Below are 13,401 nucleotides of genomic sequence, written 5' to 3' on the forward strand. Positions count from 1 at the left end.
AGATTGTTTAATTTGAACATTTCGAAATATGAATTGAATACGAATCAGACGCAATTACTTTGATCATTTCAAAATTTGATTATATTCTTAGAATTTGTTAATCTTTCGTAATATATTTAATGAAAAAATGCCTAATCGACCATTGCATTAAATGGCATAAATATTGATATGAGTCTCATCACAGTTATGTTAAATTTGTTTTTCGTTATTCACATTTGATGTGATATTTATAGCGGGACATTTTTTTCTATCGACGACGCTGTTGCCTTTGGCCTGTAAACAGGAAAATTCAATTTGTATTGAATTGTATATTACCTCATGGACGGTGAATAATAATCTCATTGAGCAATATTGTTTGTCGTCGTCGGAAACGCGGTAATTGTCTCAAATATAATCCTTCAAAATGAAACTAGTTTGTCAGAACGTCGTTTTATCTTTCTGTTCTGTTTTCTGGTTTATTTAATATAGATAAGATAAAAGTATGAGGTGTAATACCAGAGTGTGATAGCCAGTATAATAAATAATTTAATGAATTTGGTCAAATGAACGCAATCGTCACTGCAATAAACATTGTAAACTTCATTTGAAAAACTGCAACAAATCCAAGATGAAGTTCGCTGATATCAAACGGTTTTGGGAAATAAAATTGGGCGGGAACGGAAGCAATGTTGGGTCGGATGACTCGCTTGCAAAGACGAACGACGCCGCTGTGCAAAAACGACAAAGAAGTTCGACGACCATCGAAAATTTTAGCAGTCGCGATACAGACATTGATTCGATGGTAAGAAGACAACACAGCTATAGAGCGGACAAGAATTTGAAGATGACAGAAGTGCAATCTAATTATTTTAATGACGTGCCCTATGGTAAAAGTTCCATGCACGATTACTCTGACGTAACGTCCTCCAGCCATGTCACGGACTGCAATCATAATCGAACGGGCGCACGAGCGCGCCAAAAAGAGAGCAGTCATAACACAAATGCTATTTTACATAGAGGCAGCTCGCCAGTAACTATTTTTCATCGTATTAGGAACAGCGTTGTCAACGGAAAGAATAAAATCGATGAGGATAGTATATCTCACAAACTTAAAAAAGGGTCTACAAAAAGAAATAAGTTGAATAGGCCTGCGTCAAAATCGGATTATAAAGGAGAGTCTGTACTTGATGGTTCGACATCACCTGCGGTAGCAGCCACAAATATTACTCCAAAAAAGAAAAGAAGATCCGAAAACCAATCTCATTATCCTGTTTGCAAGTCATTTTCTTTTTCAGAACAAAATGCAAGGCATCTGAATGCTGAACTTTCTAACTTTCAAACAGAAAGAGAAATAAAACGAAGTCAGGTGCATGGGGAAGGGGAAATTACTTCAAAAAAAACTAGAAAGCCATTAGCTATGAATCACTATATTGGCAAAAATATGTCCCCTGCACTTTCACCTGTTTATGATTATAGCAGGAATTGCCAGAGTGACATGGTTATTCGCCGCATTAAAAATGAGTTTAATTCTAAGAATGAGAATGGACTGCTTCCTGCTTCTGCACCTTCGTCATTGCACACATCTCCCGCTCATCGAATAATTGAGGAAAAATCAGTTATCGATCAGGCAAAACCAAAAGATCCTATATGGAGATGGAGAGCAGACATGAATGCTAAATTTAATCAAATACAAACATTCTGGCAAATGAAGGAGAAAAAATCTGCTGTCCAATCTCTACAGGAGCACAGGTATTGTTCTATTTTTTCACTTGATAAGTTAAACATGTTCAATCACTGGCCATAATGACAAATACATTGTATATTCACAATCACCTATATGAATAAAATTTTCTGAAAATTTTATTAGCCAAATAAAATTTTTCAGAATTTCATTTACTCAGGGATTTTTCAAACAGCTTTAACAAGCCACTCAACAATCACATGCAACAATTATTTGCGTTGCTGATGTGTATTGAAAAAAGATTTATATAATTTTGTGTTTACAGGAATTGTTTTAATATGCTATGAGAAATACATCATGACAGTATTTATTTTGACCACATTTAGGATGTGATTTACGGTAAATAATAAGTAAGGCTTTCATTTATAGTCACACCTCGGGTGAAGTTGTTATTAAATATGTTTACTGTTTGTTCTTTGCTGGATCATGTTATTTATTACATTGGCAGTATGTAACCAGAATCAAAAGTAGTATTTTGGGCCACGCTATTTTGAACATACATTCATGTTTTTTTTATTAAATAAACATTTCTCATTGTCTATTCATAGATACCTTATTAAGCTTTGTATAATTAAACATTTATTTTGACAGTTGCTTGGCATTTCCAATCTTGTGCAGTCACTTGTGACTACAATACTGACAACCATTCATGTATATTTAATGTAGGTGTGTTGTCTGCGGATGTTTTCTTACACAGTGGTTTTATGAAAAGAACGATATGCTGTACTGTGAAGATGATTATTGGAATAAGTTTGGACAGAAATGCAGCAAATGTTCGATCATTATAACTGGACCAATAATGGTATTATAAATTATGTCAATTTTATACATTGTGTTCTATCAGCTGATTATTACGGTGACCAATTTTAGAGCATTTATATCATTGATTTTTGTGGAAAATTTCTGATAATTCCCATTTTTTATTGAACTCAATTTGCTTTTATATGTTTGATAGATTGTTAAGGCAACCGATCCAAGTTGCTGTCAATTAATCTTTGTCCAGAAATATTAATGTTAAAACGTGATATTTATTTTAAGAAAATGATTTCATTTTTATTGTATGCCGATGCTGATATTCACATTGCTCATGTCCATTTACATATGTTTCCTAATGAATCTAATTCTAAGTATAGAATTTTTTTATTTTTTATTTACAATTAGAATCCCAGTACTTAAATTATGATACGAGTCATTTCTGTTTCTTTTTCTTTTTTTTTCTGTACTTTTTCACCCTGCTAATGTGTTTTCGTTTATTGATTTTTTCACCGATGGAAAGTTGTGAAATATCCTGGGAATTGGGCCAGATAGGACAGACTATTGATTTTTGAAAATCACTTTGCCAAATGTAACTGTTGTGTATAGGTTTAATAGCGTGCATGTATGCGGCAATATTGCCTGTGTGCTGTGCGCGATACACACTCACACATCCATTCAATTGGCAAGAGGAGGAAGTTAACTGTTTTTATAAGCCTTTTTATTACGTATTCCTAAAGTTACATCTATAATGATGTCTTTCGCATTTTGAATATGTGAACGTGGTTGACATTAATAATGAGGGGTATATCAAATTCTTTAGACAAGTCAGTGAAAGCGATGCTAGTTTCCCCTAGTTGTAGGCACTTTTTGAAAATACCTTTAAGGGTATGTTAAAAAGGAAATGATGTAATGCACATTATATTCTACATGCTAGTATATCTTGGCTGTAGCAGGTATGTATTCGGACAAATTGAATAGACTAGTATTAGATTGAAAATGATCATCATTATATTTTAATCTCATTTTGGTCTTCGACTCTTTAGTCTACAATCTGCACTTATACACTCAAATATTGCCCTCTTCATGATATTTATTTATCTAAATTAATCTGGCCTATTCTAAACTAGTTTCATTATACAACCTATGCTTGGCACAACTTCTATCAGAAACAGTGCTTGATACAAACAAACATATCAATACAATCTTTTTAAATTTTAGATTGCTGGATCCCTTAAATTTCATCCAGAGTGCTTCTTGTGTGCAAAATGCCATAGTTTTATTTCTGATGGTGATCAATATACATTGGTGCTTCAAAATACAAACGTCAACAATACTGACACTACACTGTTTTGTACTACATGTTTCAAGGTAGGTAGAACATAAGATAATATATTATTATTTGAAATGCTGGTATAATGGTAAATCTTCGATAAAAACTAAAACCATGGGATTTTATTTTGGCTGGTACAAACTACAATTAATTGTCTTTTGCGTATATACTTTTTTTACCCTGTATCATCTTGTATTTTATATATTACTATTTTGTTTTCAGAATTTGCAAGATACAATAACAGGTTTGGGACTCAGTGATTCTGAAATGGAAACATATTCTACAATCATGATTATCAACTTCCTGCCGATTCAAAATGATAAAATCATCCACTTAAAAGTAAAAGACCCAATCGTACCTCCGGCAGCAAAACATGGCACTCCTACAGGAAAGCCTGTTGAGAATATTGGACAAATTGTTGAATCGTAGGTTTTCTTCAATGCCTTGGGATTATGTGTTTAATTATTCTGTTCTTTCATTAATATTCTGTTTCATTTTGATTTAGTATTAAATCACAATCCATTGATTGTTCCTTGAAAACTGGGGATCATATCTTACAAGTGAATGGACTTAATGTCAAACAAAATACTTTAGATTTGGTAAGTGGTTTGTTACTTTCGTTCTCTTCTTAATTTTGTCTCTGTTCTATACTGTATTTTTTATCGTCCATATTTGTACATTTCTAGATCAGCAGACTTACAGATGCATCTGGTCTTCCTTTGCAACTGACAGTTAATAGACAAGTTGAACTTTGCAGGTGAAATGACTTCATTGATATTTTTCTTTCCTGTTATCTTTCATTTAGATGTTAAAATGTTATTTAGTCATACATCCTTTCAGCTATGAAGCATACTTTATTATAGTTTTGATTATCAAAAGTTGTTCTATCACTTTGTCCGTTAACTAATCTTGTTATAATTCTGATTAAATCACTTTCAGGGATTTCAAGACAGTGGCTCGATTGCTGGATTCCACTGTCTTTTCACCTGTTGCTGACGACGAACACATACTTGAAGTAACAATAATAGAAAATCAAATGGAGTCAAAGGTTGACAAAGTTGTTGTAAATCAGCCACAATCATTTTCAACTTTAGAAAGCTCTCAATCCACAACTATGGATGAAGATTTCTACTCCTTGCATTCTGATGGATATGCTGGTTCAAGTGTTCCATTAGTTGGACAAGATAAATTATGTTCTGTGAATTGTTCTATTTTGCCCCCTATTGTTGCTTCTGATAGCAACTGTTGTTCATCAACTTCATTGCCGAAGGACAGCGTAACAAATATCACAAATAACTTGATAGGATTTGACTTGAAATCTAGTGGTACATGTAGATATAATGAAATGAAATCAGAATCTTTTGGCAATGACACAATTTTAGATAGTACAACTTCCTCATCAAATATATCTATTGTGAACGATGCTATCACTGGACTTACTGAGAGCTTCTCTGAAAATGTGCTAAGTGCCAAAGCAAGCAAATCAGATTCAAAATATTCCTTATCAGAAACTCTTGCTGATGATGATACTAATGTTGCTCATGAATATAATGAAAGAATTCAGTCCATTGACAGTGGTGTCGAAGTTGCTGATGATAACAATGAAGTGGATGGACCTAATACTCCTACATGCTTAGATATTGAGAGACCTTCATCTGAACTGTCTTCTCTTTCCTATCACTCAATGTCATCTATGGAAATATCTGTTAAATCTGACAGTAATTCATCATTACAAACTCCTACTGAACTTAATTTGACTCCCGATGAAAACATATCGGGAGATAATGACATTACTATTTCCCCACCTTCACCTATTACACGTAGAGGGGGATGCAAAAGACCTCGTGCTATGAAAACAGATGCTCTTAAGTTGTCACCTGATATTCAACGAATCTTATTAAAAGAGAATATCCCTAGTGTCAAATCTCCTGATGAAGAACAACCCGCAATACCGGCTGTTGTGAAAAAGAAACTGCTGGACAAGGTTAGTTGGAATTTTGGTATTTTTTAATATTGAAATAATTTATACAAGAATATCAATTATACCCCTTACTTCTTTACATAGTTGATTTGTCCAATATATGATATTAAAGGTTAATAAATGTTTTTCAGAAGCTATACACACCATGCATAATATATTCACCTATGATTATTAGTTAATTTTTGGTATTTTATGTGACGTATTATTACATTGTCAATAAAGGCGTTTTTTAAAGCTATTATCATCAGTTTTGTCAGAAACCTGGACGATCAATATTACCCCAATCAATATCATTATTATCAAAAATGAACTGGTTTATATTTTTTGTTTTGCAGTAGGCATATAATCGTATATATAAGCGCAGAATGTACTGACAACATGTTTCTGACACTTTACCATTCATAGTAACCATGGCCAAAATACTTTTATAGCCTCTTAGTGGAGTGGTGTTGAATCATGGTATTTGTCATCCAAAACGAAGTAATTCACTTAGAACAACCACTGATGGTTCAATAGTCATATTGCGAAAGTCGTCACCAAAGTAAGTAATTTACGTACTTGCTGTTTTATTTTTATTATTATGGTGAAGTGAGAATGATTGTTCCAGGATATTTTTAGGTTCATTGGAGGGTATCTAGTTACCGGATTATCGTAATGCATCCATTCACCTGCTACTCAGTAAATACATTGTTAGTTTTTTATATCCTTACTTGGAAATTTTCAGTTTTAACACCACATTCATGAAATATAGTTACTAATTGTGAATTGTAGTTGTATCATGAGTCATGACTACAGGTACTTGAAATCTTATTTTTTGAGTCTAAATGAGAATTGGTAGAATGAGACTATTTATTTTATATTGAGAGTATTTAACATTTTGATTTCAATTCGGACAGAGTGTCAAATGCACGAAGTGATACAAATGTTGCGTCAACCCTTACCACATCTCCCTCAACTTATTCTTTCCAATATTATCATTCCCCTGGAACTAAAGACCTCAATCGATCAGAATCTATGAGGATTCATGGAGGAATTTCAGATTATACGCACAGGTTTGTGGTGTGTAAGAAAACACTTAGCAAACTTTTATTTCATTTTGTACACCTTTCAAATAATTTTTATGATTTTCTCAACCTCAGAGTCTTCCGTCCTTGTGATCTTATACATGGTGAAGTACTTGGGGCTGGATTCTTCGGAAAAGCGATTAAAGTGACTCACAGAGATACTGGTGAAGTAATGGTGCTCAAAATACTTCATTCACTTGATGATGCGACTGAAAAAGCTTTTATAAAAGAGGTATGTCTGAGTTTTGGTGTTGATTGAAGTAAAGCAGATGTGTGTTTCAAAATTTTTACTTTTTTCTCAACAAGAAAAAATTAACTTTCTAGTATGAGCCGCATATGAACTGGTTTTCTTTCATATGGTTTAGCGATGGCTCATACTTGGCTGCTCTGGAGTGTTCTAAATGTTTTAGATTTGTTGCTTTTCAAACAAAGCACATTCCCTAGTGTTGGTTCACTACATTAATTTGGTTTAAACAAACAAGAGTGTTCTAGATTTCTAAATAATATTCTTTCATTGCTGGCTTCCTATCTCCTTATTACTATGAAACGCATGATTTGGAACTTATTATTCAACACGGGATATTGATATTACGTTGAATATTTGATCCTTAAATTTCTCTTCAGGTAAAAGTCTTACGCAACTTAAGTCATCCAAATGTACTTCGATTCATAGGAGTTCTTTATAAAGATAAAAAATTAAACCTTATAACGGAATTTGCCGAATGTGGAACGCTAAAAGGTGAGCAATAGAATTGTACATGCATTTTCGATTCTTTGTTTTTGGTATCTCTTTTCAGTTTCCAATTGAAATTTTGTAATTGAAAGGGATTTTATGAAATGTTAATGTACTTTCTCAATGCATCTTTCAATAGGCGATATATGAATACCTAATTTGCAGTCACAGCAATGATGTTACCATTCTTTTAACTCACATATATTGATTTCATTGTCACTATTCATGATTGCATTAGTTTTTTTTCGTGGGTGATCTTATCAAGGAGATAGTCACTCTAAATAATTAATAACAAATTTGACTCTTGAATAATTTTTGAAAATGGGCATTCTTCGAAATATTTAATTGAAAACCTATCAAACCTATTGAGATATGTAATATTTTACCTAGTCACGCAGTGAATACTATGTATATGTGTTAACAGTCATTATGCTGATTGATATGCAGCTTAAAAGTACGAGTGCATATTATGTAATCCATATGCAACTTAGCAGACAATCAATAATCTGGAGGCAATAATAAATCATATGTAATACAGTAATGACATATCATTAGTTTTATATGGCATTCTATATAGAAACGATATTGCCTTTTTTGCATAAGCAATGGATTGATATAAGAAAGTGACAATTTTACTCTCATTCTCTGTATTATTATCCATTACTTATTTTATAGTATACATGTCCATTCGTGGTTGACACATTGCCTACTTTTTACCAGATATGCTAGTCTTCAGTAATTGCCTTTCCATTTTGATTTGTTATTATACATCATCCACATTCCTTAAAAATATAATCTGTAATATAATAATATAATAATAATCTTTTTCAGCCTCTCATCAAATATATGTATTCCAATATATTAACTTGAGTATTTATAGAAGTCCTGTTTTTGTAACTTCACTCTTTGCTTTTCTAATAAACAGAACTTATCTTTGATATGGATAACCCATTTCCTTGGCAAAGAAAGATTGAAGTGGCTCGAGATATTTCATCAGGAATGTCATACCTTCACGCAATGCAAATAATACACAGGGATCTGAATTCAGCAAACTGTTTCGTGAAGCAGGTATAACTACAAATATACATGGAAAATTCTTTCAATAACATTGCAGCATCTTGTGCTTGTTTGTCAATAGTTTGTTGAGTTAGTTAAAATTATTTGTATAGAGGGAGAAAATGTTCAGTATGGAACATATTTGTTCTAGTGTGTCCAACTTGATTTTAAGTTTAAACATTGTATATAGCTCGAGCTCTAAATATAAAAATGTATTTTCTTGTTTTCACTCTATATATAAGCACTATTGTAACTTTGTGTATTATGTAGGATGGTACTATTGTTGTGGCTGATTTTGGATTGGCCAGGATCATGCAGCAACAGCATTCTTCTTCACTCAACAGGAGGAAAAGATATACTGTTGTTGGAACCCCATATTGGATGGCCCCAGAAATGTTATATCATGCTAAATATAATGAACGAGTGGACATCTTCTCTTTTGGTAAGCACTAAGCTTTAATGTTTGTATGAGAAGTGGGAAACTTGCAGCTCAGTCAGTTCCATGCATGTACTCTTAATGTGGCTCAAGTCCGGATTTTACTGGTAATATAGCACAATTAAGTATTTGTTTTATGTTTTTCACATAACCAAACATGCCACAAGTATTTCAAGTGCATGTTTCGAAATCTGAATTTTATACGGACGCTTATTACATACAAAATTATCATGATAGATGTGATTTGGAATGACTTTTCTGGGAGTGCAGCAAGGGGGTGTTATGTGTCCTGATATGTTTGTTTTATATTTTAGGCATTGTAATTTGTGAAATTATCGGACGAGTTAATGCTGATCCTGATACTTTGCCAAGAAATAAAGACTTCGGTCTTGGTGTGCCAGAATTTTTCAAACAATTTTGTGATGACTGCCCGCCATACTTCTTTGCAATAGCTGCTCTATGCTGTGATTTGGAACCTGACAACAGGTAGGTAGAAGTAAAAAATAGTTAGCAATAATTTGTTTCATGGCCTTGAAGTTGGGTGTTATTATTTATGACAGCGCTAATTTTGATAAATATAGTAATAAATGTAGGAAATAAACCCACCTGTTGCCCTCTCTCCCTGAGTATTGAGTTTGTAAACTTATAACAATCATCAGATTTTACTGCTAATATTCCTTAAGCTATGGATTTTGCTCCTGCCATACACTTCAAAAATGTGTCATTTAGTTTCATATATATTTTACTTGGAACTGGCAATAAATATGTTTTACCAAACATGTCACATATATCTTCACATATACATTTTGTCCACTCTCATTTTCTCTAAAACAATACCTTTACTGGAAAATACTTCATTACTTTCCCTTTCAATTCTTATTTATTATGTACCTGCTGGAAAAATAGTTTCCATTATTTTCTGTATTTTACATGCTGTTACAAATCTTGCTTTTAGGCCACCTTTCTCTTTGTTGGAACAATGGTTTCAGATGTTAGTCATTCATTGGGAAATGCCGGCAATGCCTATACCGCCTGAAGTTGAAGAGATTACAAGACGAGTTTATCGTTGCCATTCCTTGCCACTTAAGAACTCTATACAGTATGAAAGATATCATCTGACAAAACCTTTTAACAATGCTGTGCCTATTCAAAACGACCATGTTACGGAGGAAATTACTACAAACAATAACTCTGCCATCACTCCAACAGTATTTTCAAGTCCAAGTGAAGAAAAAGTGACAAGTTTTTCTTCATCTACCTATTTGTCTTCCTCATCACAGGCAAAATTAAAAGGGACAAGTTTTTTATCATCATAACACATCATCTTGTAATTTTTCTTACGGTGCAATCATACTGTGTTGATCATCGACCATGGGTCTTGTAAAAGGGTTGACGACGACCACTGATGCACTAATAGCTATAATATTTTCCAGTTACTATCTATGTTGAATATCAAGTGAACCAAAATCCCATCTGTCAATTTTTTCCACTGTGTTGACATCAGTATTGATATATTTTTGTTATCAAATTTTTTTACAACATTGTTTAATTAATCTGTTGACCGGATGAAAATGTTGCTATATGCTCTAAACATCTTTATTTATACCATTTATACCTACATTCAGTAAAAAATAGTGTTTCAGTTTTGAAATTATTCCATTTTCTTCTACCCTGTTGATTGAACCATCAGAACTCTATATGTACCGGTAAATCAAGTATTGTGAATTAAATTGACTGAAGTTGACTCATCTTACAAGTCCATTTTTGTTGTGAGAAAAAGTTGTGCAATTTTGTCTCCTCACATCCATATGTTCCGGGGATTGTTCTTTTGGATAATTGCATTCCTGAACTGCTAATCGAAATTTTCTATCAAATATACTGCTAACTTTATTCAAAAATTCAGTAATGTATACTTTGCAATGTTTGTTAAGACTGTTTTAGTTCTCAAAGTTTGCTTGTGTTGCTTTGGAGAGGGACTCTTTATTCTAGATTTTCGACTTGGGAGATTGTTGACATCATATTTGCACCTATGCTCAAAGCAGCTTCCGTTATTTCGGTTGCGAAATTGATATGTAGAAGTGGAAAATCTGTAGAGCTGGATTTTTAACACATTAAAGATCCCCACCCATTTTAAAAATCGAAATATTTTCCCATCACCGGAAAGTTACTTGTTGATGTCGGAATGGAAATAGCAACATTACGTTGGTTAAAGGGTGCAAATATTGCTATATCAAGACTGCAATTGGAATTTTAGGCGCTCAACGGCTTTAAATAAAGTTGTGAGTAGGGTTGAATTATCCGAATAACAGTTAACCTAGATGTATTTTGCTATCTGATATCCGGATGTTATTGCGACGGTTAACAGGATAGTAAAGTAGCATAAATAATGCATATGCTCGGTAAGTGATTTTCATATTTTTTGTTAAGTGGCGTCATCCTCCGGAGCATATAACAACAGCTTATATTCACACTTCCTTGCCTATATTTTGGCGGTTTTCGTGATGACTATTTTTGCTGTCGCTGTTTCATTGGGATTCAGGTATATTGTCGGGAGAATGAGGCAAATGGAGGTGCGTTTTGCTTAGGCGCTGGACAAAACGCTGATATTGCACAGTCGACGCCACGTAGGCCATGTATCATCGGGCCTTGCCGGTGGTGGATGGCCTCCGTCTTATCCTGTATTTGGAATTTGTTTGTGGATTGGCGCGGCTGGATGGTACATTTTGATTCTGCTTCTTATCTTGTGCTTTCAGGGACATACAACTTAAGGCCTACATCGTGAGGAGTGTGATACCGCTTTTGCTTTCAGTTGTTGCGGTGTATTGAAGGAACGCCTTTTATTATAGAACAACCCGGTTTGAATTTCGAGGACTTGTTTCACAATACGCAAATGTGAAAATATACTAAGCCTCGGATTACATATAATCTGTGTAACGTTCTGGATTTTTCGGTACACGAAACAAACAAATTTGTTTGTAAAATGATCTATAATATTTCAGCAAAGTTTAATTTGACAGACTTTGTATCGTGTCATGTTTTTAATTTACTCATTTAGGGTGGTAAGTAAAGTTGTTTAAAAACTGGCGCAGCATTGTTTTGGCTCTGTTAATTTAGTTTAAAAGGTATTCGAAGGGAAATAGATTTTTAAAGTTGTGGCCTAATTAGTACAAACGTGAGAATATTTACAGTGACATGTTAAATAAGTGAAGTTTTCAAATTAGAAGAAATTCCTGACCACTTCAGTATTTTCAAAATCATCAATTTGCTTTGTTATTAAAATTTTTGTTCAAATTACTTATATTTTCCTATACACTTCACGGAATTTGTCCCCCCTATATTCTATTTTTTTTTTGGATACTTCTCTCACCGAAATCAAGTGTTCGAAATGCACGACTTTTTTGTGTTCATGATTTCATTTATATGTATGCTCTTGTGGTATATATTAACAAAGTTTATTTCGTCGTGCAAAAAATCACAAAATATTATAGAACACAAAATACTATACGTGCCAATAATAAATTTCATTGCAATTGATAGGAAGGTGCGGATGATCAGAAATGATTATTGCGAGTCTGCGACACTAAAATTTAGTACGAGTCAAAATTTAAAGTAAAGAGGCTCTTGACCAAGGCTGCCCAACACGCGACCCGCGGGCCACATGCGGCCCGCCAGAATGTTTTTTGCGGCCCGCCTCATAGAGTTTGTAAGCAGACGTTTTGATTTTTTACTATGTTATCTATTAATTTATAGGCTTATGTTTGTTTCGTGATTTCGATGTGATTATTCCTGCCATCTATCTACATTCAAATGTCGGTTCTTATATACGTATGCGTCAAGTCTTGCACCCTGGTGGACATCGACGTCAGTTTTTTTTATTTCTCGCAAAACTGTGCGTTCTGTTCGACGAACTTGAAAGATATTGTGCGATCATTGGGGACGAACGCTGAGCGCAATTATAAGAATGAATTTGAAGGCCTAAGTTTGCAAATTAATTTCATTCCGATAGCTTTCGTGTCGGCTTTGATCGTCTTTATCGCCAATGTAATGTAAAAAGTCAACAATATCTTTGCTACTGGTCCCGGGACTCGTCCTGTTATGTTTGTATTTTTGTTTATGTTATGTTTGCGTTAGATACGATTTCGGAAATGTCGTCACTGGGTATCCGTCAATGATTTTGATAAAATTGACTTAATGGCATTGCTACATATTAGTCACAAATTAGTATATATAGGCTATTTGTCCCGAAATTTTTGTAATGTTACTTCATTAAATATATACTTGTATTGGTCTTTCAAATTTTACGAAACGGCCCACTTAAACTTGAT

General features: G+C 33.6%; 1 protein-coding gene across 1 annotated transcript; it reads left to right on the top strand.

Annotated features, from left to right (window-relative positions):
* The first annotated feature begins 343 nt into the window (after window positions 1-343).
* On the top strand, window positions 344-11,546 carry LOC120341809 (uncharacterized). The gene is made up of 15 exons (XM_078110905.1): window positions 344-1,728; window positions 2,387-2,522; window positions 3,695-3,844; window positions 4,029-4,231; window positions 4,312-4,405; window positions 4,493-4,563; window positions 4,746-5,790; window positions 6,219-6,328; window positions 6,684-6,839; window positions 6,927-7,083; window positions 7,476-7,590; window positions 8,510-8,652; window positions 8,911-9,082; window positions 9,391-9,562; window positions 10,032-11,546. Exons 1-15 carry the CDS (start codon window positions 608-610, stop codon window positions 10,390-10,392), a joined length of 4,206 nt encoding a protein of 1,401 aa, XP_077967031.1. The 5' UTR covers window positions 344-607; the 3' UTR covers window positions 10,393-11,546.
* Window positions 11,547-13,401: the final 1,855 nt, after the last annotated feature.

This window comes from Styela clava, chromosome 3, assembly GCF_964204865.1.
Source record: "Styela clava chromosome 3, kaStyClav1.hap1.2, whole genome shotgun sequence".
NCBI classification, from domain to species: Eukaryota; Metazoa; Chordata; class Ascidiacea; order Stolidobranchia; family Styelidae; genus Styela; species Styela clava.

Bases quoted from the DNA above. Each gene is read 5' to 3' on its own strand.
- LOC120341809 (XM_078110905.1), top strand. From the start codon at position 608: ATGAAGTTCGCTGATATCAAACGGTTTTGGGAAATAAAATTGGGCGGG. The intron at 4,232-4,311 runs GTAGGTTTTCTT...ATTTTGATTTAG, and splicing joins ATTGGACAAATTGTTGAATC to TATTAAATCACAATCCATTG. The intron at 7,591-8,509 runs GTGAGCAATAGA...TCTAATAAACAG, and splicing joins CGAATGTGGAACGCTAAAAG to AACTTATCTTTGATATGGAT.